The sequence below is a fragment of the Budorcas taxicolor genome, chromosome 1 (genome assembly GCF_023091745.1).
Source record: "Budorcas taxicolor isolate Tak-1 chromosome 1, Takin1.1, whole genome shotgun sequence".
Classification (NCBI taxonomy): domain Eukaryota; kingdom Metazoa; phylum Chordata; class Mammalia; order Artiodactyla; family Bovidae; genus Budorcas; species Budorcas taxicolor.
In genome coordinates this window covers 207,660,806-207,687,178 of record NC_068910.1, presented here as the reverse complement: position 1 = coordinate 207,687,178, position 26,373 = coordinate 207,660,806, and the positions used below count along the sequence as shown (strand labels likewise).

Below are 26,373 nucleotides of genomic sequence, written 5' to 3'. Positions count from 1 at the left end.
CATTTTTTCCCCACAGCGCTTAATTATTTATCAAGAATAACTGTTCCTTAGCCCAGATATACATAATTTCATAGTTAAGGAATACAGGTAAGTGACAAACTTGCGAGGAACTCAACCCAGAGACATTCCTTACATTCCAGAATCACATTGCATTCTGAAAGACAGCAGCCTTCCTCCTTGCTGCAAAGTCTTTTATGGAATGTCTGTAGAAATTTCTGCATATGCCTTCTTTTGTGATTCAGCCAAAGCAAGCTTACAGAAAGCTGCAACTCCCAGGGGTACAGCAAGCGCTCCAACAATGTGAGATCGCAGACGCTTGGCCAGAGGACCATGCGTCTGAAGTTTCATCAAAGAACTGGGAGTGCTGGTAGCTTTTCTCCTTGACTGCTCAATGATGACGTCCTTCCAGACTGATAGACTCTAATATCAAGTAGGTAGGGAAGATCAGGGAAGAGTTTCAGTCTCAGAACTGTTAGGGTGTGTGTCACTTATCGAAAGCTGACATTGTAGCTCAGTCATACTCGATTTAGATCATGATAGACCAAGATGGGTGCATGATTAATTTGTCTGGACCTAAAAGTTTCATTGTCCAAAAGAAGTTGACCTGCAGGCAAGAAGGAATTGGATAAATGTGAACAATGCAATCCACTGATTGAGTACTCCTTAAGATGCTGGGACATCTTGGCTAAGGCTGAAGCTTAAATTGGGCAGAATCTTAGATTTCTTGTTTCTTAAATTGATAAGCATAGGAAAAAATGCATATTTTGTTGGCATTTTAGATGTTATGCTAAAAATAAGCCACCCTGGGTAAGTGCCAGAATAAAGGGCAAACAGCTGCAGTGAAGTAGCGTCAGGTCACAGCATGGTTCTGCCCAGACACTTTGACCTTAGTTAAAAGGTGGGCGTATTTTAGGTTAAACTATTTCCAGTTAAGTTTCCTGTTTAATAGTCCCTCCTGTTTAACATGGGTGGAAGGCCCTGCGAGTGTTCTGTGACAGGGCTTGTCTCTTCCTGCTGTAGGGAGCTGGCCGCTGCCTTTTCTGCCCAGGGCTGAACAGATCGTGTGGCTAGACTCTGCAGGCTTATTTTAGAGTTGAGGAACCAGGAAAGAATGCAGGACTGGATCCTGAATTAGAGCATTGCTGGTAAGACACCAGTCTGGGGAAAAGTCATGGGGAGAATGCAAACGTCACTCAAACCAGCATGTAAGGAAAGACCAGAGGTCAGAGTGTGGACTCAGAATTCTAAAGATGTGCGCTCACCCCCAGAGCTTAGTCCCAGGGACCAGCAAAGCTTGGCTCCTGCCCCCCCCCCCCCCCCCCCCCCCGTTGAGGTGTTTACTCAGTGGAGTCAATGGAAGAGCCTTGATGGGTCTTGATGTGATCTAGGAGGCGGGCTGGGAGAGTTCTGGCAGTGACAGCCTTTGAACTTGAGAAGAAAGAGCCAGTGAATTGTTGGGGGATATCTCTCTGAATGACTTTGGAAGGCTTGTGCTGTTGTTATAAAGCCAGCTGTGGCTTCCCACCGTGTCTCTGCTGGCTGAGATTTTAGTGCCTGACCCTGCTTCCCCGTGTGTGTGGACTGGTCACAGACAGTGGGCGGAGTCCCTGTGTTCCCTCCAAGGAGCTGCGTGTTTGTGGCTTACTTATGGCTTCATTCTCAGTGTGTTTTCTTAGGGTGGCATCTTTCATACTAAATTAACTTAAATTCAGACTGCTAGTTTTGGTTTGTCGTTGTTCAGTAGCTCAGTCGTGCCCAACTCTTTGTGACCCCATGGACTGCAGCACACCAGGCTTCCCCGCCCGTCACCAACTCCCGGAGCTTGCTCAAACTCATGGGCATCGAGTCGGTGATGCCATCCAACCATCCCATCTTCTATTGTCCCCTTCTCCTCCTCCCTTCAAACTTTCCCAGCATCAGGGTCTTTTCCAGTGAGTTAGTTCTTTGTATCAGGTGGCCAAAGTATTAGTTTCAGCCTCAGCTTTGGTCCTTCCAATGAATACTCAGGGCTGACTTCCTTTAGGATTGAGTGGTTAGATCTCCTTGCAGTCCAAGGGACTCTCGAGTCTTCTGCAACACCACAGTATGAAGGCATCAATTCTTTGATGCTCAGCCTTTTTTTATTGTCCTACTCTCATACCCATACATGACTGCTGGAAAAACCATAGCTTTGACTAGATGGATCTTTGTAGGCAAAGTAATACCTCTGCTTTGTAATATGCTGTCTAGGCTTGTCATAGCTTTTCTTCTAAGGAGCAAGCGTCTTTCACGGCTGCAGTCATGAAATATAGTTTTGGTTATCTATATTTAGTTTTTAACCTGTTAGGAAAGAGTCACTACTTTTCTGATAATAAACGGGAAGTTGTTGCAAACATTGTATATTATTTCAGGAAAATTTTTAAAGAAAAATTAACTGATAATATAGTTCAGTTAAAATCAGAAATGAACCTCACAAATATCACAGTTTAAATATTCCCCCATTTAAGGACATTTGGATTATTTCCCTTTTTTGGGAGGGGTATTATGAATAAAGGTATTATGAACATCTGTATGTAGGTTTTTGTGTGAATGTATGTTTCCATTTCTCTGGGCTAAATGCCCAAGAGTGCAATTACTGGGTTGCGTGGTAGGTGCATGTTCAATTTTGTAAGAAATTACCCAGTTGTTTCTCAGAGTGGTCATGCCCTTCCATATCATCACCAGCCGTGCTGAGTGATTCACTTCCTCCACATCCTGATTAGCATTTGGTGTTCTCACTGTTTTTTATTCTAGCTGTTCTGATAGATGTGTTGTAGTTTTAATTTGCATTTCCCTGTTCACTAATAATGCTGAACATCTTTTCATGTGCTTATTTGTTGTCTATATATTTTCTCCTATACAATATCTGTTCGTGTCTTTTGCCCATTTTCTAGTTGGATTTTTTTTTTTAACTGTTAACTTTGATGAGTTCCTAATATATACTAAGATCCTCTATGACCCACCTCCTAGAATAGTGGAAATAAAAGCAGAAATAAACAAAGGGGACCTGATTAAACTTAAAGCTTTTGCATGGCAAAGGGAACTATAAACAAGATGAAAAGACAACCCTCAGAATGGAAGAAAATAATAGCAAGTGAAACAACTGACAAGATTAATCTCCAAAATATATAAGCAGCTCATGGAGCTCAATACCAGAAAAACAAACAACCCAATCAAAAATTGGGCAGACCTAAAAAGACTTATCCAAAGAAGATATCCAGATGGCTAATAAGCACATGAAAAGATGTGTTTTCATCTCAACATTGTTCATTATTAGAGAAATGCAAACCAAAACTACAATGAGATACCACCTCACGCTGATCAGAATGGCCATCATCAAAAAAAATCTACAAACAATAAATGCTGGAGAGAGGGTATGGAGAAAAGGGCACCCTCTTGCATTGTTGGTGGGAATGTAAAGTGATACAGCCATTATGGAGAGCAGTATGGAGATTCCTTAACAAAATAGGAATAGAACTACCATATGAGCCAACAATTCCACTACTGGGCATATACCCTGAAGAAACCATAATTGAAGAAAGCACATGTACCCCAGTGTTCACTGCAGCACTACTTGCAGTAGTTAGGACATGGAAGTGACCTAGATGTCCATCGCCAGATGAATGGATACAGAAATTATGGTACATGTATACAGTGGAATATTAGTCAGCTATAAAAGGAACACATTTGAGTCAGTCCTAAAGAGGTGGAGGAACATAGAGCCTATTATACATAGAGAAGTAATTCAGAAAGAGAAAGTATTGTATTATATATGATATAAATATTGTATAGTAACACATATATACGGAATCTAGAAAGATGATACTGATGAGCCTATTTTCAGGGCAGCAGTGGAGATCCAGACGTAGAGAACAGACTTTTGGACACAGTTGGGGAAGGAGAGGGTGGGACAGATGGAGAGAGTTGTGGAAACATATACCTCACTACATGTAAAATAGATAGCCAGTGGGAATTCGCCGTGTGACTCAGGGAGCTCAGCCTAGTGCTCTGTGACAACCTAGAGGGGTGGGGCGGAGTGGGAGGTGGGAAGGAGGCTCAGGAGGAAGGGGACATGTGTGCGCCGATGGCTGATTCATGTTGATGTCTGGCAGAAACCAACACAATGTTGTAAAGCAGCTATCCTCCGATTAAAAATAAATTAATTACAAGATAAAGTGCTCTCGATATGTTCTAGGTGAAAGATGTGAATGGAATTATTTTCTTTGAGTTCTTGATATCATTGTACAGTTTGTACAGCCCTGTGTCAGGGCACATCTGCCTGCACCCGCTAGATGTGACCGCAGAAGACAGTTCTGATGGTCATTCCCAACAGTTCTCGTTGATCTTACAGAAGAGCCAAGATAACCAGACTAATCACAGTGCAGCCTGCTTCAGTTGTGAGAAAAGCTGGAATTCTGAAGGAAAGGCTGTGAGTCAGTGTTTGCATATGTCACCACAGCTTGAGTGGCTGAAGTACACATTTAGGAACCAGGCTTCTGTCCTGATGAAGGCAGATATTAAAGACCCAGAGTTAATAAATCACATAAAGCAGTTTTAGCAAGTGCCCTAGGCTCAGGGACCATTTTTCTCAAGTAAATATGACTGTGTGGTGGCTCAGATGGTAAAGAATCCACCTGCAGTGTGGGAGACCCGGATTAAATCCCTAGGTTGGGAAGATCCCCTGGAAGAGGGCATGGCAACCCACTCCAGCATTCCTGCCTGGAGAATCCTAGGACAGAGGAGCCTGGTGTGGGCTCCAGTCCATGGGGTCTCAAAGAGTTGGACACGACTGAGTGACTAGCACTTATGAAGTCAGGAAACATGGAGAATGACACTGGCACTGATGGCTGGGGGGTGGGAATGCCCGCACCAGCCAAGATTCACCCGAAGGCGAACCTCTAGGAATGCTTATGTGGACAGAGGCGACATCGGGAGGGCAGTGGCCTTGGTAAGAACCCCAGCTGACTTGTCAGCTGTTCCTTCGGGGGCTGTGGGAGACTGAGAAATCTGGGCTCCATCTTCCTGTGACTCTGGGCTTGGCTTGCTGGGTCAGAGCGTGCCCAGGAGGCCCTTCCTTCTCACTCCTCTCCTTCTTCTGCTCCCATCTTTCCTGCCTGCTCTTGACTGTGTCACCTGGCATTTTTACATTAGAAATACTTCTCTATGAGAGGATTTCTGTTTTGGCTTGTTACTTTCTTCAAGTGTTGTAGGCGGTGCTGTCCTGGGTATAGCCACTGGGACCTGAGATGCCACGTTTCCCATCTGACTTAGAAGGAGTTGAATTCATGTCTTTGGCAGTATTTATAAACTCCAATGCAGTGGCATGTTCTTTGAGTGTTCTTTTTGCCCCTGCAATTAAAAAAATATGAGTTTGTGCCTCACCCTGGGCTAGTTTTCATTCGCTAGCTATTTACTATATCCTGTCTTCACTTCATTTCTTTAAGAGTGTCTTCAAAAGGGGGAACACAGTAGAGATGCTTTGAGGCTGAATGCTGTCCATTTCTCTGATTTTATCCTGTTTCGGTTTCAGGAGAAGCTGGCTCTTCGACAGCAGCTGAATGAGGCGAAGCAGCAGCTGCTGCAGCAGGCCGAGTACTGCACAGAGATGGGTGCCGCGGCCTGCACCATCTTGTGGGGTGTCTCCAGCAGCGAGGAGGTGGTCAAGGCCATCCTGGGAGGGGTGAGCACACCATGGGCTGGCCGGACGCTTGATTCGTGCTTGTGTAACGTAGAAGGCACAGTGCCTCTGTTCGGGCGCCTCCAGACTAGACCCATTTGTTTTGCTCGTCAGGTACTTTTGGAATCCCAGCTGTGTAGGGCCTGCGGTAACCTGGATCCAGGGGTGTGTCAGATGAAGGGAGTGAGCTCCCTTCTGTCCCAGAGTCTTCGTGGTGGTGTGGAGGCAGTGCTACTTCAGGGTCGTTACTTGACATCTGTGTACGTGTAACAGACTTTAAAGTGCCTTTCAAGTGAAGTCACTTAGTTGTGTCCGACTCTTTGTAACCCCATGGACTGTAGCCTGCCATGCTCCTCTGTCCATGGGATTCTCCAGGGAAGAGTACTGGAGTGAGCTGTCATTTCCTTCTCCAGAGGATCTTCCCAACCCAGGGGTCGAACCTGGGTCTCCCACGTTGTAGTCAGATGCTTTACCATCTGAGCCACCAGGGAAGTCATATACCTTACTTCCAGGGGTGAGATAATATTTCATTGCCTCAGTGTTATGTAATAGTTTGTTGTTGTTTAGTTGCTGAGTTGAGTCCAACTCTTTTGCAATCCCATGGACTGTAGCCTACCAGGCTCCCCTGTCCATGGATTTCCCAGGCAAGAATACTGGCGTGGGTTGTCATTTCCTTCTCCAGGGGACCTTCCCGACCCAGGGATCGAACCCGCGTCTCTTGCATTGGCAGGTGGATTCTTTACCATTGCACCACCAGGGAAGCCCTTGTGTTATTTATCATATCTGTATATATAAAATAGATGTTAATAGCATGTGCACACACATGTCAAGGAACTTCACAGGGGAAGAGAGATTTGACATGAACCTTGATTCACTGGCACAGCAGCAGTAACAGGAAGTGAGGAGGGTGGCTCAGGAGGAGAGAAGGGTACTCAGGCCTGAGTGAGACGCAGGGAGAGTGTGTGAGTCTCCTGACACAGGGTGGGGGTTAGTGTGTTGATGGAGCAGTCCAGGGCAGATTCCTAAGGCCTCTGGGGCAGGATTCCTTAAGGCTGTTTGAATGAAAAAGTGACAAGAGAATTTGGGCAGCTTAACCTGACAGTGAATGAGGATGGAGGGAGGGTGAGGCTGTAGATGTGGAGACTGGCCAGGAAGACATCGGGCCCCACCCCCCCGTCCCCCCGCAAGTGATAGAATAGGGGGATGGGAAGTGGGAGAGCTGTGTGGTCGAAGCATGACTGGTGACAGGATGGCCTCCCCAGCCGAGAGGATGACAGCCTAGGAAGACTGTGCCCTGACTCTGGGGAATCGTGTGGTCCTGAATGGAAATAAACACCCAGGTAGATGGTTGGTGGGAGGGCCATATAGTACTTACTCGTCACTTGTAGAGATAGAAATGGCGGAGGGACTAAGTGTATTTTAAAGTTTATTGAGCTTTCTTGAGGTATAACTTATGTATCATAAAATTCATTTATTGTAAGTGTACAACTTAGTGCTCTTCAGCTAAGTTTTGGAGGTGTATAGTATCTCCCAATCCAGTAAGGATATTTATATCACCTTGTGTAGTTCTCTTGTGCCATTGTACAGGCTCTGGTTTTCAGACTGTTTCTTAGAACCCTGCCTCCTCTTCCTCCTTCCCCCAAGGAAGTGCTTTCAGGGCTCTGTGAACTTGGAAACTCTTTTTGCTGAGGAAGGGAGACTTAAATGGGCTTCCATGCAGGAGACCCACATTTGATCGCTGGATCAGGAAGATCTCCTGGAAGGGAAATGGCAGCCCATTCCAGTCGTCTGACCTGGGAAATCCCATGGACAGAAGAGCCTGGTGGGCTACAGTCCATGGGGTCACAAAGAGTCTTAAATGCCAGATGAGCCTGTTTGCTGTCTTTTATGTGTTGAGGTTTCATATAAGATTTTATTTGAAAAATAATTTCTGCCAAAGGTTTGAAAACCTCTGGTTTCATGCCTAGAATAGATAACCTAGTTTTCTGGTATATTTCTAGTATATTTTTGGGTGAATTTGTCCAAGTACTTCTGTCATTGTATAAATTTGAACTGTTTCCCATATGTATGGGCTTCCCTTATAGCTCAGTTGGTAAAAAATCTGCCTGCAATGCAGGAGACCCAGGTTCGATTCCTGGGTCGGGAAGATCCCCTGGAGAAGGAAATGGCAACCCGCTCCAGTATTCTTGCCTGGAGAATCCCATGGACAGAGGAGCCTGGCAGGCTACAGTCCATGGGGTTGCAAGAGTTGGATACAACTTAGCGACTTTACTACTACTAACTACTACTATATCAGTCTTCAAGGTAATTTTTCTATATGCCCCAAACCTCTTTTTTTCTTGATCTTTTCAACAGGAAGTTTTAACGAGGGAACAGATTTTAAAATACTGCTTCTGTAATTAAAACTGGAGTTTTCTGTGTCCTTCACTTTGAAAGTGTTTTCCTGCTGGTAGCCCTGAAAGGTTGTGACGTTCTCATTTCTAAACTTTCAGGATAAAGCTTTGAAGTTTTTCAACATCACTGGTCAAACAATGGAGAGTTTTGTGAAGTCACTGGATGGGGATGTTAAGGAGCTGGATTCTGATGAAAATCAATTTGTTTTTGCTTTGGCCGGAATCGTAACAAGTGAGTAATTCCCTGTGAACGTAGTGACTTTCCGGAATGTATTCCAGAGCAGTAATCACAGTCAGGGTGCGTGCGCATGAGCACCTCTGGTTCAGATGGGCTCCTGCCCTGGAGACGCTGACTCAGTGGATGGGGTCGGACCGGGTGTGTGTGGTGGAGCATCACCTGGGTGATTCTGATAAGAAGGCATCAGTGAGTGTGAGCCGCTCACCTTAGGAAGCAGGATGGCGCTGCATGTTCTATTCAGTTCTGTATGTTGACAGAAGTCAAAACTGTGTGTTTAGCTACTTGTTGCTTGGCATCATCGTCATTTACTTATATCCGCCTAAAGTAAAAGCCTTAAGCAGAGCTTCAGGTAGGCTCTTGCTCTTGTTTTGCTGTTGTAATTCAGTTCAGTTCGGTCGCTCAGTCGTGTCCAGCTCTTTACGACCCCATGAATTGCAGCACGCCAGGCCTCCCTGTCCATCACCAACTCCTGGAGTTCACTTAAACTCACGTCCATCGACGTGCTGTTGTAATTAAAGAATTCCAAAACATCTAAATTGTCTCTTTAATGAGTTTTCCCCAAAGATTATAGTTACAATTAGAGTTCTAACGGCAAAACTGCTGTAAAGGATAAAGCCAGATGACTAAATAATTAATGCTAATATAGTGGAACGTGGTATATACTAGTGAGTATTAAGGCCCTTTGTTCTGAAGTCAGTGAAATAGTTATAGTGCTATGAGTTACTTTTTTACATTGTTCTTTCATCTGCTCTATGCTATGCTCCTCTTAGGGTGATTCTCTGCTTTTAAATAGAGGGGAAATGTTATTTTTCTTTATCTACTGAAATCCTAAGGCAGTAGATCTCATGTAGACAATTTCTTCATAAGCCTTTAAGAGCTGGTGATATTCTTCATGGGCAGATGTTGAGACCCAGGTGTTGTCCAATCTTGATTTGGCCTTTGTCTGCTGGAGGACGGCCTCATGCACTTTCATCATAGCCTCTTCAGCTGGTTGAGGCTTGCACTGCTCCACCTTCTAAAATTTCTATAAGATATCTTTTCTCGTTTGCCAGGGTCCAGCACTGGTGGATCCAGGGAATTCGAAGCAAAGATGGTGTCGGCATCTGAGGAATTAATTGCTTAATTAAAGATATGGAGGGAGATTAGAAAGAAATGGTGTAGTAGGAAAATAAGTAGAGAAAAGAGGCTGAATAACTTGGTTTACGTGGAAAACCAATAAAACTCCAAGACAAAGAGTTTGCACCACCTATGTAGGCCACCGGCGCCCACTTGAATAGCGGAGGGTGCCCCGCCTTGGGCTCCCTCTCGTGTGGGTCTTAGAAGAAGCTAGGGCAAGTAAGTAGACATGGCGAGCCTCCACGCTCCAGATGGTAATTCAGCCAGAAAAGAAGAGAACGAGAAAAGACCACATGGGGGAAACCAGTCTTTCCAGGAACTGGCCCATTTCTTTATTTTCCAAATCCACTTTCATACTTTTAGTTGTACATAGAGATAAATGTGTTCTCAGCATATCTTTGTTCTGACAAGGGTCTTACATTTGTTTTACAATATCTTCTGGTCTGGAGACCGATCAACATTTTACACCTTTCTTTCTATTGATAAAGGTTAATCGATCAGAAAACTTGTTCCCCTTAAGATCTATTTAGTCTTAAGATAGTGAAGAAGTTACATTTTTAGATAGCAAGGACACAGTGATTTATAACAAAGAAAGAAGAGAACAGTGATCTATAACAAAAGAGAAAATTCATTAACTCAAAAAGTCTAGTATTGCTGACATCAAAAGTACTGTATTTCTTTTTCTACATTCCAGTTACATTGATGAACATACTCCCAGGTGCCTAAGGATATGGAGGCCTGGCGGCAATCATTAACTCAGCAACGAAACCCCTCACCAACATAGTTTCTAACTAACTCACTAATACTATACTAATAATTTTCTAACTTCTCAAAAGAATCTGTTTTTAAAAGTTTAAAGCATCTCATGCCTCTCACGGTTCGGAGACTGTAAACAATCACATGTGGCCGGATAGTCCTGTCAGGCAGGCTAGAGAGCCATCAGAGGAGTTTCTGGACCATGCCTGGGAGATTTATTAACTGGAGTCCTAAGTTAACTCCTTTACAGAGAGAGGTGGTGGGGGACACCCCCCCGTAATGTCAGAAGTGTAGGTGAAAGGCATAATGCAGCAAGGCAGGCAGACTGTGGTTTTTGGGGCAGATGCACGAGCAGATCCAGCGAGGCTCCCTTAAGGCCCGACTCGCCTTTGCCTGTCAGGCCCCTTAACCTCATGACCTTTGCCATGGGCGGGACTCCTCATGCTGGCTCCTGGCACTTCTTTAAATAAATACTTGGGTATTTGGCTGCCCCAGGTCTTAGTTTATTTATTTGGTGGCACGTGGGATCTTTAGTTGCAGTGTGTGAGATTTAGTTCCCTGATCATGGGTGGAACTTGGATCATCCGAATTGGGAGTGCAGAGTCTTAGCCACTGGACCACCAGGGAAGTCCCTGGGGTCTCTTTTTTAGCAGAATGTTTAATGCTTGCAAATTTGATGATTAGATTTTCTGCTGTTTGCAAGTGACTCCAAAAGTCTGTGATGTGTGTGACTTTCCATTCTGCTGAGTTGTGATTTTGAATTGCTTCAATTGCCAGCTGGTGTGCAGTAGTGAGGTCATGGGCCAGTGGGTAAAGCCAGCCTGGTGCTCAGCTGACAAGCTCAACTTGGCTTTGTTTTTCCCTACCTGGAGTGGCTCACTTAGGAGCTCTCACGAAGAGTCAGAAGTGGGCATGTCTGCATTCCACTTACAGGCTGATGAACGTGATGCAACGTTTACGCACTTGTGTTGGTGTTTACTGCTGCTCCCCCGAGGCCTCGGGGCCTTCCATGTCTCAGACACCAAGACTGTTCCACCAGCAGATGCCTCGGTTAGCTGTCAGATAGATCTCTGCCTTCTAAACTTACCTGTGGGAAACTCGCCTTACAGCTTTTTTTTTCACCTTGTTGGAATCCTGCAAGTTTCGACAAATGCATGCAGTCATGTTACCACCACAGTGAAGATGTGGAAAAGTTCCATTTCCTCCCTCTTGTCTCTCCCCCACCACCTTTCTTTTGCAGCCAGCCCCTCCGCCCACCATCAGCACCAACCAGCTGCTCGTCTGGCAGTTTGCTGTGCTTTTTAGCTGAATTTTCCTGGCTGGCCTGTCTGGTGTCCAGTGTCCACCCTTGGGGAGCAGGTGCTGGCCTCCCATTTCTCCTTGCAGCCCCTGCCTTTTCCTGTTTTTTTCCTGTCAGTCGGTTGATTCTGCAACCTCAACTCTGATGTGTTCAGGATAAGTTGTGATTTTTCAAATTATCTGCCTGCCTCTTCTTAAAGAATGGAGGTGTCGCTCTTTTCAGTTTACTGTGTCCTAAGCAAAAGCTGGCTGTCGCAGATTGGTTTAAACTGAAATTAGTGAATTTTTCTTATCCATAGTCACTGTTGTTAATAATAGATTAATAGTAATACAGAGTGGATTTTTAGGCCCAGCTAGTCCACTTCCTGGGATATTAGTTCTCTGGACTTTATTTTCTTCGTTATTTTTATAATGCCTGCTCAGTACCTTACACGTTGTTGTGCATGTTACTGAGCTATGGGTAAGTAGTAGCATATTGTAACCCAGGGTCCTGTTTAACACAGGGTGTGCAATTGTTTTCTACAACTTTTATAAGTGGACACATATAGAACTTAAAAGGAGATGGCAAATTGTTATCGCAACCCTGTGAAGCTTAACTTGTGTAGCTTACAAATGGAAAACTTATTTTTCTGACTACCTTTTCTACTTTTTGACTATTTGGAAGTTATAATTGCGTTCCTTGTCTCTAAATTCTGGGTTTATTCATTCAAACAGTGTTAGGTAATGATTGTTGTTGTTTAGTCTCAAAGTTGTGTCCAACTCTTTTGTGACCCTATAGACTGTAGCCCACCAGGCTCCTCTGTCCATGGGGTTTCCCAGGCAAGAATACTGGAGTGGGTTGCCAGTTTCTTTTCCAGGGGATCTTCCTGACCCAGGGATTGAAATCACTTCTCCTGCGCTGGCAGGCGGATTCTTTACCACTGAGCCACCAGGGAAGCCCTTAGGTAATGATTAACGAATTAAAATTTCTTTTTATTTCCACGCCTCACAGCTTGTGGGATCTTAGTTTCCCGACCAGGGAGGACCCGGGCCCAGCAGTGAGAGTGCCGAATCCTAACTACTAGGCTGCCAGAGAACTCCCCCAAATTACTTTTTTGATTGTTGATAATTTGTGGCAGGACTGGATCCTGCTTATCTGTCATGGATGTAATAGTCTCCCAGAGCTTATAGCAGCGCGCCCCAGTGTCAGTGACCAGCGCTGCTCCTGGCCCCTCTGTGCTTCTGCCTCCTGGTTCCCACCCTCAACGTGCTTGCACTGACACGGGGGAGCAGAGTCCAGTTCCTCTTCCACCACTGACCAGCCCTGTGCTCTTTACACTGTGACCCCCAGCTTCGTCTTCTGAAAAGAGAGGCTTAGGCCCCCAGATGAAGATTAAGGTCTGCCCCAGCCCTGGACTGCGGGTGCTCTGAGAAACAAGGCTGTGAGCCTTGCGTCCGGGATCAGGTGATGGTCTCTGAGGGCCAGTTGGCCTTCACTGTGTGCCATATCCTTGAGTAACTGTCCTGAGAGCAGTGTTTCTCAGCCTCAGCAGTAAATGCTCTGTTTGGGGGTGTTCTTTGCACTGTAGGGTTTAGGAACATCCCTGCACTCTGCCCTGAGAGTCCAGGAGCAGCCCCTGGGGTGACAGCCAAGAGTGTCTCCAGTGGTTGCCAGGTGTCTCTTGGCGGCAAAATTGTGCTCCCTTGCCACTTTGAGAACCACTGCCCTGTATCATGGCCTTAACCTGTCTTGTACATATAAAGTTTATGATAATCTGGGATGTTAGAGGTAAATGCAGAGAGCTATTTTGAGATGCTGAAAACTGTTTTGGTTTCTGTGTCCCCTGGGCGTGAATCTGACATATTTGATGTTGTCTATCTATATAGAGGTCTTGCTAATTCAGGAGAATTTGATACCTGTTATCTACAATATCCAGTTAATCACAGACATTGTCTTTCAATGGTTTGTCTTGGATAATTGGGGATACTTTGTAATCTCTCCTTAGATAATGCCCTTCCTTCAGTTGACAGAGTGTGACCAAGATAAGAAGCTGTTGTTTTGTGGAATTGGAGTGTTTCCTTGAAACTCATGTCCCTTTTGTAGCTGGCTCAGTTAAAAGATAAGCATAGTCAGTTCAGTTCAGTTCATTTCAGTTGCTCAGTTGTGTCCAACTCTTTTGCGACCCCATGAACCATAGCACACCAGGCTTCCCTGTCCATTACCAACTCCCAGAGTTCACCCAAACTCATGGCCATTGAATCAGTGATGCCATCCAACCATCTCATTCTCTGTTGTCCCCTTCTCCTCCTGCTTTCAATCTTTTCCAGTATCATGGTCTTTTCAAATGAGTCAGCTCTTTGCATCAGGTGGGCAAAGGATTGGAGTTTCAGCTTCAACATCAGTCCTTCCAGTGAACACCCAGGACTGATCTCCTTTAGGATGGACTGGTTGGATCTTCTTGCAGTCCAAGGGACTCTCAAGAGTCTTCTCCAACACTACAGTTCAAAAGCATAAATTCTTTGGTGCTCAGCTTTCTTTATAGTCCAACTCTCACATCCATACATGACCACTGGAAAAACCATAGCCTTGACTAGATGGACCTTTGTTGGAAAAGTAATGTCTTGGCTCTTTAATATGCTGTCTAGGTTGGTCATAACTTTCCTTCCAAGGAGTAAGCATCTTTGAATTTGGTGGCTGCAATCATCATCTGCAGTTATTTTGGAGCCCCCAAAAATAAAGTCAGCCACTGTTTCCACCGTTTCCCCATCTACTTGCCATGAAGTGATGGGACCAGATGCCATGATCTTCATTTCCTGAATGTTGAGCTTTAAGCCAGCTTTTTCACTGTCCTCTTTCACTTAAGCACAGTCAGTCTTAGAGTTTTCCAGATTAAAGGAATGTAAGAGGAGGACTGTGAGATTGAGGACAGGAGGAGACGGGGACAACAGAGGATGAGATGGTTGGATGGCGGCATCAACTCAATGGACATGAGTGAGCAAACCCAGGAGATGGTGAAGGACAGGGAAGCACCTAGTATGCTGCAAAGAGTTGGACACAACAATAGAACCTTTCACTGATAGGGGTTCTGGGATTATAGTTAATTTTGCGATTGTTTCTTGAATCCTACATAGTATGGGCAAATAATATTCAGATTGGTTGTAATTTGTGTGTAGGAGAGTTTTCTAGGACTCTAAAATTTTCCTTCTGTAGTGCCTTTTCTTTATCCATTTCATTTACAAAATAAATGCCTATCCATTAAACTTTGCAGGAGCTGTGTCCAGAGAGCAGGGGTGATGATGGTCTCAGAGTAACAGTTAGAGATTGGGAGAAACGGAAGGTGCTGCGAGTCTGTCTTTCCTGAGAGTGCAGTTGAGTGTTAAGGGAAGGAATCTGAACAAATTGAAAGACAGGAATTACACTTGTAGATGGGCTGTTGGAAAGTTGGGGGTTCTGCTTGGAGCTCTTTAATTCATGGTGGGTCAACAGGTTATAGCACCTGGCTGGCAGTGGAGCTCTGCCAGCATAGGCCTGGCCCTTGATTTCTCTCTGACTGGGCGCCCTAACAGTCTGAACACACACTCTTCCGTGGTGGAGATGTATCGGACCCTGTGAAGCAGGTTGAGCATATTTTCGTGCATTTGTTGGCCGTTTGTATCTCTTCTTTGGCGAAATGTCTGTTTAAGTCCTTTGCACATTTCAAAATTAAGTCATTTGTCTTTTTATCATTGAGTTAGAGTTCTTTGTATATTCTAGATACCAGTCCCTTATCAGGTATATTATTTACAAACCTTTCCTGTCATTCTGTAGTTGTCTTTTCGCTTTCTTGGTAGTGTCCTTTGAAGCACAAAAGTGGTACTTTTTGATGATATCCAGTGTAATGTTTTTCTTTAGTTACTTGCTTTTTTGTTGTCATATATAAGAAGTCATTGGCTTAATTCAAGAATATGAAGATTTACCCCTGTGTTTTCTTCTAAGAGTTTTATAGTTTTAGCTCACACATTTGGCTCTTTGATCCATTTTGGGTTAATTTTTATGTATGGTATAAGGTAGGGGTTCAGTCTTTTTTCTTTGCATGTGGCTATCCAGTTGTCCCAGCACCATTTGTTGAAGATTATTCTTTTATCCTTTCTCCATTCAGTTGTCTTGATCCCATTCTTGAAAATCAGTTAATCACAAATTTGACTATTTATTTCTGGACTCTCACTTCTACCATTGATCTGTGTTACTATTATTATGTCAGTACCTTGTTATGATTCCTATTGTAAAAAATAAGACAAAATAATTACAAGGTAAAGCAAAAGTATCAAACATAATACCCTTCAACTTTTTACATTTTTTTTCAGCATATGTAATTCACACTAGTTTCATTTCTTAAATTATATAATTACTATGGTAACTTCTAGAAATACCTATAAACTTTGAAGAAAAATGAACCTAGAGGAGAAAAAAATGTGCAGTTTAACAGAAAATTAAACCAGCAATCCTTCACAGTCCTAGGGCTAACTCATGAGTATCCCAGATAGGCTGATAATTACCGGAGCTGTCAGTATAGAAATTTGTTGACATTTATTTCCCTGGTGGCTCAGATGGTAAAGCGTCTGCCTGCAATGCCGGAGACCTGGGTTCGATCCCTGGGTTGGGAAGATCCCCTGGAGAAGGAAACGGCACCCCACTCCAGTACTCTTGCCTGGAAAATCCCAGGGACGGAGGAGCCTGGTAGGCTACAGTCTATGGGGTCGAAAAGAGTCGGACACGGCTGAGCGACTTCACTTTCACTTTCATTTTACTTCATAGTTGCTCCTTCATCTGTGTTTAGTGAAAGGGAAGATTGGCCTTCACCCTTACAATACTGGATATGTGGGAAGGAACCTCACTCACCAGTAAAGTGGCTGTGTCTTGTTGGGTGGTGTTGTTTGCTCTGGTACAGTGTACGTTTTGCTCTGTAACTTTTTTCTTCAGTGACATGTTAGTGATGTTTCTGTTATCTATTGTTGTGTAACCAACTGCCCCCAAACCTTGTCATTAAACAATAGCAGTCATTTATTTCTCTCTAGAACTTGCAGTTTGCTCTGGACTTGGCAGGGAGGATCTGCTGCTGCTCTGCCCTGACTGGGACCTCAGCTGACTCACATTGCTGTGGGTAGAATAGCTGGGGGTGAGCAGGACTCCTCCTCTCCTTGTGGAGTCTCGGGCCTCTCCATGGTATACTTGAACTTGGTTGCATTTCAGCAAGAGTTAGATTTCTTTCCTAGCAATCAGGGCTCCTAGAGCAACTGGCAAGCTGCCAGGTTCTTTCTGTCTTGCCTTGAAAGTTGTGCAGCAGGTGGGTTGCGTTCTGGTTCATACACAAGTCAGGAACAACACAAGGCCTGCAGACCAGAGGCATGGTTTGTTGGCAAGCCATCTCTGGAAACTACTAAAGTAGGCAGCTAGAATGTGTGTTTCCTTTTTTAATATGAAGAATGTCATCTCCAAAAACTTACTTAAAATGACTTTGAGTTTATGATGCCCAATGCTTCATTTCCCCCCAGGTATTTCTTTGGTAAATCTAGAGTGTTTCCTGTGATAGAAAATATAGTCATCAGGTTCAAATTCATTGAACAAATAAGATTACATTTGTATCAGTGAAGGGTCCTGTCTTCAGTAAAGTTATCGCTGTCATGAAATTATATTCCAAATTAAATAGCATGAGGCAATTATGAGGCAAAAATTGCTGGAATACCAAGCAGAAATGGGAACAATATTCTCGTTTGATCAGGAATGTCCAGGATCTGGTTCCATAGCATTGGCCTGCTAGCATAGATGAAATTTATATTCTGCTATTAGATTACAATTAGTCAAAGACAGAGCAAGTCAGTGATAGAATTTATACTCCATTCTTGATAGTTATTAGCAAATGAAAAATAGAAGAACAGTTCCTTAAACTTGTAGAGGGTCTTGCCAGAACCATCAAGTGAACACCACGCTTAACTGGAAGTGCATCGGTGAGGCCAGAAGAAGCCTGCGGGTGCTGCTGCCCTGTCTCCTCCAGCCAGACCGGCGCATGTGGGTTAGGAATTTCAGTCGCTCTGAATCATGCTTTATTGTTAGACCTAGCCAAGGAAAAATCATACCGGCACATACATAAATATTCTGGATTACTGACGTGTCCTTGTAGATATCTGGGAGTGTGACGGAGCCAGTGTTAGCTCCACAGTGTCCCTGGGGAGGCAGGGTGATGACTTGGTCTGGTTTCCTTCTTGGTTCTGTGGGACCTCAAGCATGAAAAAAGGTGACACTTGCTGACCCACAATGGTATGTACAATTTATACAAAAAAATTTTCTTGTAATCAGTTTTTGTCCTGGTCTCTCTTGACCTCATGATTTCAGTTTGGTATTCTAGTTTAAAGTCATCAGGATTTCACCCCTAGGGTTGAAAGTGTATTTTAGTGTCCTTGGTCCCAGATAAAGTCATCAGCCCCTACCCTCTGTTTGGACCCCAACCACTCATAGCTGTTTATCCAGTATTCTGGGGCCTGGTGTCCACTTGCTGTGCTGTGGCCAGACTGCAGCTGTATGTAGACCCAGTGCTCTGTTCCACTACCCAGCCCTTTGCTAATCACTGAGCATTGCTCACCTTCTTAGTAACTGCCATGCTTCCCAGTTACCCTGTTCTGGCTGCTGGCTCTGTGGCTAACTATTCTGTGTTCACTAGGTATGTTAGAAGAAAGACAGCAACACTCCTCTGTCTTGGACAGACTTCTCTAGGTTTTGAAGTAGCGGTGATTTTGACGCTCTGTGTCCTCTTTCTGTTGCAGATGTAGCTGCCATAGCCAGTGGCCGTGAATTCCTGGTTAACTCGAGTCGAGTGCTCCTGGACACCATACTGCAGCTTCTAGGGGACCTGAAGCCCGGACAGTGTACCAAACTCAAAGTGTACGGTGGCTAGTATTGAAAAGTTCACGTTTATTTGCGTATGAGTTAGAATTTGCTGATTGGGCCTCTTTTTCGAGCAAACAGTTAATTTAGCTATAGCTCTAAAAAATAGAAGAAACAAATTTCCTGGAGAATTAAGGGATACACTCTCTATTTGATATTGTTTTAGAAAAATAATACAAGCAAAAGGAATCTTCCCACCTCAGGGCAATTAGTGAGTCCCAGATGCTGTCATGGGTGAACTTTAGACTAGGTGATGGCTGTGGCAGCACCCCATTTCCAGGGGCCAGAACCTGGACTCACTTTCCACTTGTGTGTAACAAGTTACTACGCACTGAGTGGTTGAAACAACACCTCCGTCAGGGTCTGTAGGTCAGAGGTTTGAGTCGGCTTGCTTGGTATCCCAACAGGGCCTCATGAGGCCCAAATCAGGGATGGTCCAGTTGGGTCTCTTTCCAGAGGTTCTGGGTGGGAGTCTGCTTCCACATGCATTCAGGTTACTGCTGGTGCTGCTGCTGCTAAGTCGCGTCAGTCGTGTCCGACTCTGTGCGATCCCATAGCCGGCAGCCCACCAGGCTCTGCCATCCCTGGGATTCTCCAGCAAAAAACACTGGAGTGTGTTGCCATTTCCTTCTCCATTGCATGAAAGTGAAAAGTGAAAGTGAAGTCGCTCTGTCGTATCCAACTCTTTGCGACCCCATGGACTGCAGCCCACCAGGCTCCTCCGTCCATGGGATTTTCCAGGCAAGAATACTGGAGTGGGATGGCATTGCCTTCTCCGATTCAGGTTGCTGGAGGAACCCAGTTCCTTGTGTTCACAGGAGTCTGGTCCCTGCCTCCTTGCTGGCTGTCAGGTGGGGCCACGTTTAGCTTCCAGGGGTGATTGAATTCCTTATCACCTGACCCCCACCCCATCTTCAGATCACAGCAACTCCCTGAATCTTTCTTATACTTTGAAACTTCTTCGATTTCTTCTTCTACCAGCCAGAGAAAACACTCTGCTTTCGATGGGGTCATAGGTTTACATTTGGCATAGCTGAATAAACTCCTTTTTGATTAACTCAGAGCCAGCTGATCAGTGACCTCAGTTGTATCTGCCGAGTCTCACTGCCTGGACCAGGTAACTTAACACGTTGTTGTTGTGGTTTAGTTGTTAAATCATGTCTGACTCTTTTGGAGTCTGCCAGGCTCCTCTGTCCATGGGATTTCCCAGGCAAGAATACTGGAGTGGGTTGCCATTTCTTTTTCCACGGAATCTTCACGATCCAGGGATTGAACCCCCGTCTCCTGCACTGGCAGGCAGGTTCTTTACTGTTGAGATACAGGGAAGCCTGGCTTAACATGACCAGGGTGTTACGTGTCGGCCGCAGGGGTTAGGATAGGAAACCTTGATCCATTTTCGGATTCTGCTACTGCACCGTTTATTTCGGGTGTTTGCTTTTACTTCTTGGAGCACTTTAAATAATAACTTCTTTAAGGCTTTGTCAAATACTTTTCATATCTGTGTCATCTTGGCTTTGGTATGTTTTGATTCTCTTGTTCCACTGAGTTGGGACTTTTCCTATTTCTTTATAGGCTGAGTAATTTTTGGATTGTATTCTGGACATTTGGATATTATGTTTTGAGGTTCTGAGTCTTGCTTAAATCTTATGGGAAATGTTGATGTTTTGTTTCAGCAGGCAGCCAGCCTGGTTGGGGTCAGCTCACAAGTTCTGACCAGCCTTCTCTGTTTATGACTTCCATGTCAGTTCCATTTTTTTGTTGTTGTTGTGGTTTTAGCCACATTATGTGGCTTGCAGGATCACAGTTCCCTGACCAGGGATTGAACCTGGGCCATGGCAGTGAAAGTGCTGAGCCCTGGCTGCTAGACCACCAAATCCCAACCACTCCCATCAGTCCCACTTTTAAGAAGCCTTGGCAGAGCTGTTGGGTCTGCCCCTCACGTGTGTCCCTGTCCGAGACCCGGATGATGTGATATTTTAGTTCTCAGAGTCTAGTACGTGCTGCTTATGATCAGATCCACACATGCATAGCTGGGATGAGGCCTGGAGTCTATAGGCGACCTCGTGTGGTCACATTCCTGAGCTCCTAACTCTCCATGACGTCTTGGTGCTTGTTTGTTCCCAGGACCCCCTCTTTAGTCCTTCCCCCAGAAGGCTGGTTCTCTGTGTCCTGAGGTGTCACGTTCCTGCACTGTGCCCACACCCAGGGCAAGTGCTGGAGTGCAGAGGATTCCGGTTCCTTTGGGCGGTGAGGACGATTCCCTTCCCACAGAGTCTGAGTTACCCAAGGGCTCCCACCACCTGCCTGGTCGTGCTCCCCCTCATCTCCTCGAGCTTGAGCCCTGGGCTTCTCCTGACATGCTCCGCGTGGGTCAGGGCCACCCTGGGCTTGGGGGCTGAGTGGTGAACTGCTGGTTTGGTGGTTCTTACCAGTTATGGTCTTCACAATCCACCTGCTTCGGTTTCCTTTTCTGGGGCCTAACCTAGCTGCTCCTTGTATTCTGTCCAGAGTTTATAGCTGCATCAGAGACAGCGAGAGGGCGGGTGTGTTGACTCGGTCTTCTCTGGAGCAAAGCTCTCGGGTCCATCTAAGTATGTGTATGTACGTGAGCAGTACATGTAGTACAACGTGACATGTAACTTACCTCGTGGTGTGTGTATTTTTATAAGTTGTATGTGGATCTTACCCTTGTAAGTATTTTGCATCAAAGGAAATGTAACATTTGAATTATGTTCTCACTATGGATGGACATGTATGTTATTTTCATGTTTTACTCTACAAATGTAATGTTAAAGTGAAAATCTTTGGCAAACATGTCCTTGCTAACTTGTGTGAGAGTTCTTTGAAGAGTTTTCCCAGAAGTGCAGTGTTTGAGATAAAGGACATGCACATTCAGTTTTATGAAGCGCTGCCCCATGGGTCACCAGAGTGCACAGTTGCACACACACACACAGAGCTCTGTCTTCCCACTCCCTCGTCAGTCTTCATGGTTCTGTTCCTGTAAAGAACACTCATGTTATCTCTGTTTCTGTCTTTAGGTTTAACTTACCAGGGAGGGTGCGACTCTCTTCACATGTTCATAGCATGAGTTTTTTTCCATGAATGCCTGTTGCCCATTTTCTGTTGGGTTGTCTTTTTCTTTATGATTTGTTGTCTGTCATTCTGCTGTCTCCTCCTTCTGTGTCTGTACACGGTCAGCGTTTGCGGGGCCAGCCAAGCCCCTGCTCCAGTTGCTGTGGCGTGGTGTGGCTCCTGGGGCTCTTCTCGCCTCTCTGTATCTGGCATGGAGCCCTCTGCCTCTTCGTCCTGATGGGCTCCTGTCTACCGCAGCGGGAGGTGGGAGGACCGCCTGCAGAGACGTTTGCTTGCTAACTTGACAGGCTTCCTTCTGACTCCTGAGTGCAGCGTGAGCAGCTGTCAGCCTCGAGCCCTCTTGGGGTCCCTGAAGCAGGTCCCCCGCTTGGCTCTCTCCAGCTGCCTCCTGATATGCACACTGTCACCCTCGTCCTGCATCGCTGTTGAAGTCCAGCCCCGAGTGCTCTGAACTAGGACCTCTCGTTCCGCAAGCGCTTCCTTTGCTTTGTGACCTCTCCTCGACTTGACTGCATCTTGCCTTTTTCTTGGGGATTTTACTTTCCTTTCCACCTTTGTGATCAAAGGCTGCTCCTTTTCAGCAGCTTGGGTACCTCAGAGCCAGAGATGGGGATTAAAAAAAAATTATTTAGAGCAAGTTTTTACTTTCACAACAAGATTGAGAGGAATATACAACACTGCCCCATAAACCTCTACCCCTGCTCCCCATGCACGGCTCTCCCAATTATCAACATGACTCACGAGAATTTTTTTTTTACCAAGGCTGAACCTGCTTTGATGCGTCGTAATTGCCCAGAGACCATAGCATACGTGCAGCTGTGGCCCATGTGTGGATTTGGGCAGATATGTCATGACCCACGTTCGTTGTTATAACAGCATGCAGAGGGTCCTGGACTTTGTCCTTGTGCACACTGTCAGCCTACGAGGTGGGCAGCTCCGTCTCGGTCCTCAGACACGTACTGCTGTCGCGTTCAGCTCCTTCCTCCTGTTGCCTCCAAACCTTGCCGAGACTCCCGCTCCGTACTGCCTCTCTCCTCCAGTCACTCTGTTGGCCGCCCGGCTCACTTGCCTCCGCTAGTGAGGCGTGTCAGGGTTTCCCTTGCTCTGTCAGCAGCCCCAGGCCCCTCCCCGCCATCTCCTGAGCACTGACCTTGGACCAGCTGTCACCTCCTCCCTTCCTGGTTGCCGTGGTGCTGGAGGAGGTTTCCAGATGCAGTCATGCATCAGTTCACCCTCCCCTGGTCCTGAGCCCCGTGTAGCCCTCATCTGTCCTTTATTTCTCTGCAGCACAGGTGTGGGGGTCCCAGCAGGTGCTTTCCTGCCTGCTCCGCAGGGAAAACTGAGGGTCGTGGCCTATGCTTACCCACCTCGCTGCCTCACTGTTTACCCACCTCACCAGCAGTTCTCTCATGTGGCCTTGTGGGATTGGGGGCTTTCACTAGCTGTCCTTTTGCTTAGTTGCTCTCTGGGACTTTGCTCAGTTAGTTGTCGTCTCTTGCTTTGGCATCTCCGAGTTCTCCCTCCCCACTGGCTCCTTCTCAGCCTGCGTTCTCCCAGCTGTGCTCTGACCACTGTCCATAGGACCCTGGGGTTTGTATTGGCCAGCTCTGCTAGGACCTGGGTGGCTTTGAATTTTCCATGACATGGCGCATCTTCCTGGGATGAAGGGCTGGTTCATGGCACTGTGTTCCTTTTGCTTCTCTTGAAGTCCCCATGGGCCCTGGGGGTCAGTGGCCATATAACAGACTTGACTCTCCCCAGGGCCCCCTCTTTGGTGACAAATGGGACGTTGTTGTGACTTGGCCTCCGTGAGTTCTTTCAGTGTTATGTCCTCTCAGGCCATTTAATTTCTCACTAGCTCCAGTTTATCTGCCTTTATTTTTGGAAGACCCTTGTTAAACTCTCCAAGTCTAGAAACTTCCGACGACATCTGGTGGTTGGACACCAGTGGGCCCTGGGGCTTCTCCAGGTGCTCGTGCGGCAGGGTGGCGGGGTTGCTGTTGGCTGTATCGTTTAAGCCTCGGCGTCTGTACCTCCAAGGGGATAACCTTCTTGCTACACCAAGCAGGACTATGTTCTCTGTTGATAAGTTTTACATCCTCATCAGCCTCTTTGGCGTCTGCACCATGTGGCCACTTGATAGGACTGTGGGCAGCCCCAGGCCGGCCCGAGGCCAGACTCTGTCTGCCTAGGCTGGGGAAGTGAGTTCTGGCAGATGGTGATGAGCCACTGGGTGGGGGACAGATCCTGCCCACCTCTTCCTCATGCAGCCGGCCCTCAGGGTGTGAAGTGTCTGGAATTTCCCCATCCTCACCAGCATCAGCCTTTACCCTTCCATCTCCAGCCATGGGGCATCAGCCTGGCACGCAGAGTGCCCAGCACAGGCAGAGTCTGGGCTGTTGCGTTCAGGGTTGTGCCCTGGGCTTGGGATTGCTGAGGGTCCCCAGGCGTCGTGCTGGCTCTGGGTCTGTCACGGTGGACCCTCAGAGACTCCTGGTTGTGTCTTGTTTTCCCACTGGAGTCACGTGACACTGGCGCTGGCATTCTCCTTGATGCTCAGTAAGAGCTGGAAAAACTCGTTTTGTGTTTCACATTGGAGATCTGGATTTTAGGAATTAGGGTTACTTCCAGCCTTTTAAACTCTTCCTGGAGTCATATACACAACTTTCTTATTACCCAAACTTTAGTATGATTTTACCAGTCCTGTTGACACAAGCCACAGGAAGCTTTCTGAGCTCTTGTTCTCTTTGCTTCTTAGGGTTAGTGTGGGAGCCAGACCTGCTGAGAGTGTCATTGAATGGGTTGGGTAAAGTCCCCGCTGGGGAGAGGGGGCCACTGGGGGATGAGCAGGAAGATGAAGAAAGGGAAGTCCTGGGGGGTGAGCTGGAGGGCAGTGGCAGGGATGGGTTCTCCATAATTCAGCCACTGCTTAGTTCTCCATAAGGTATGCACACCCTCCCCCCGCCCACTACCGGACCTGGGGTTCGGCTCCATGAAGTAGGTTTACTCTGTAGCAGCATTGGCCACTGACACAGCGTGCTTCACCATGCAGGGGCCCCTGAGCGTACAGCATCTGAGGTCAGGAAGGGCAGCAGCTCTGCAGAGTGGGCTTTAGAGAAATTCCTTTGGGGGTGGGGTACTTCCTCCCCCTGCTTGCAGTTACTGTTGGTTTATACCCCCAGCTGTGGGCTGCCCAGTTGTTACCAACAGTTTAGTGAGGGAGAAGCCCCACTTGGGACGTCTGTCAGGTCCTGTGGTGCAGAACCAGCTTGTGAGCGCTGCAGGAAGACCCATGCCCGCTGTGTGACCAGACCGGTCCTACTGCATGTCGAGTAGGGGCAGCTCCAAGTGGCTGTGCCAGCCCCGCGGATCGGAGCCTCAGCCAGTGAGGACTCACCATCAGGACCGACGGGCTGACTGCCTGTAGACGCCCAGCCTCCACATGGGAAAGGACTGATCTGGGATAATCAGAATGCAGGCTGTACTTCTTGGAAGGTGATTCTGGAGGCTTTTCCATAAAATGTCTTAAAACAGTAGAGATATTTTAGAACTGAGTTTAGGGCACTGAGCTTAGTGAGGGAGCTCTGAGCACACACGTCAGGGTGTGTTCAGTGCTTTGTCGTCTTCTTCCGTTCACTGTAAGCTTCTGGACAGCACAGGCTGTGTGTCCTCAAGGCCTGGTACACAGAGGTGCTCAGTGAATATTGCTGAATGAGCAAATGCGAGGCAAATACTCACTTTCTGGGTTATGGTCATACTTGTTTATTGTTAGAAGTTATACAGTGTGTTACTGTGCATTCGGGTGGCCTGAAACCTCTTCACTTCGGAGTGGCTTGATGCAACTGAAAAGAAATCTTCAAACATGATCAGGTTTCTAAATGGTTTTCTAGTCAAAACTTTAGTAATATGGGATGGTGGAAAAGTTATCATTAAGGACATTATAAATAATTTATCATGATGTTGGTTAATAGTTAAATGTTTTGAAGAGGAAGATACGTTTTAAAGACAAAACTTAAATATATTCAAACTCCTTAATTTGGAGTCATCAGCATTTCCAGATATTAACAAAGGTTAACCAACTTCTGAAAAGTTTATCTCCAACATTTCGGGTCTGGAACTAATATATATTATTTTCTAGGCAGCAGAGCTTTCAGCCACAAAAATGTTTACTATTTGTTGAGAACTACATTAGAGCCTGGTAACCAATGCTGGGTATAACCTCAGTTCTTTTGAAAGGCATTTTTAGGGTTTTAGCCTATCAAGTTTGATCATTCTGTGTATATTAAAGAAACAAGCAGGGCTTCCCTGGTGGCTCAGTGGTAAAGAATTTGCTTGCCCGTTCAGAAGACTTGTGTTCGATCCCTGATCAGGGAAGATCCTGCATGCCCCAAAACAACTAAGGCCGTGCTCCACAGCTGAGCCCGTGAGTGCCCAGGAGCCACCACTGCTGAGCCCGTGAGCTGCAGTTGCTGAGGCCTGTGCGCCCTAGGGCCTGTGCTCTGCAACAGGAGAGGCCGCCACATTGAGAAGCCTGCGCACCTCAACTAGAGAGTAGCCTCCAGTCATTGCGACTAGAGAAGAGTCCATGCAGTAATGAAGACCCATCAGCGCCAAAAATAAATAGACAAACACTTACTAAAAAAGAAACGAGCCTGTATTTGGCTTTCTCAGTAAGAAAAAGGTAAATAACAGTGCACTTTGGGGTAGAGGAGGTAGTCAGTCCCTCACAGAGGACGTGCTGAACTTCATGAACGTGGAGCACATCCTTGACCTCAGCCTCAGAGCGAATCATAACCATGATGAGATGCCATTTCATTCCATCTCAGTGAAGGCAGTCTGAGTCTAGCAATTCTGAGCTTTGGGGAGGACGTGAGTCCTGTCTGCT

General features: G+C 46.1%; 1 protein-coding gene across 2 annotated transcripts in view; it reads left to right on the top strand.

Annotated features, from left to right (window-relative positions):
* The window catches only part of HSF2BP (heat shock transcription factor 2 binding protein), an 84,871-nt gene that overhangs the window by 18,458 nt on the left and 40,040 nt on the right, over nt 1–26,373 (top strand). For both annotated transcript variants that reach the window (XR_008199255.1, XM_052638418.1), the window contains exons 5-7: nt 5,549–5,698; nt 8,188–8,320; nt 18,275–18,392. Coding sequence is in view for 1 of the 2 variants with exons in the window: in XM_052638418.1 (XP_052494378.1) it covers nt 5,549–5,698; nt 8,188–8,320; nt 18,275–18,392 (401 nt within the window). In the remaining variant the exon portion in view is untranslated. The remainder of the gene's footprint in view (nt 1–5,548; nt 5,699–8,187; nt 8,321–18,274; nt 18,393–26,373) is intronic.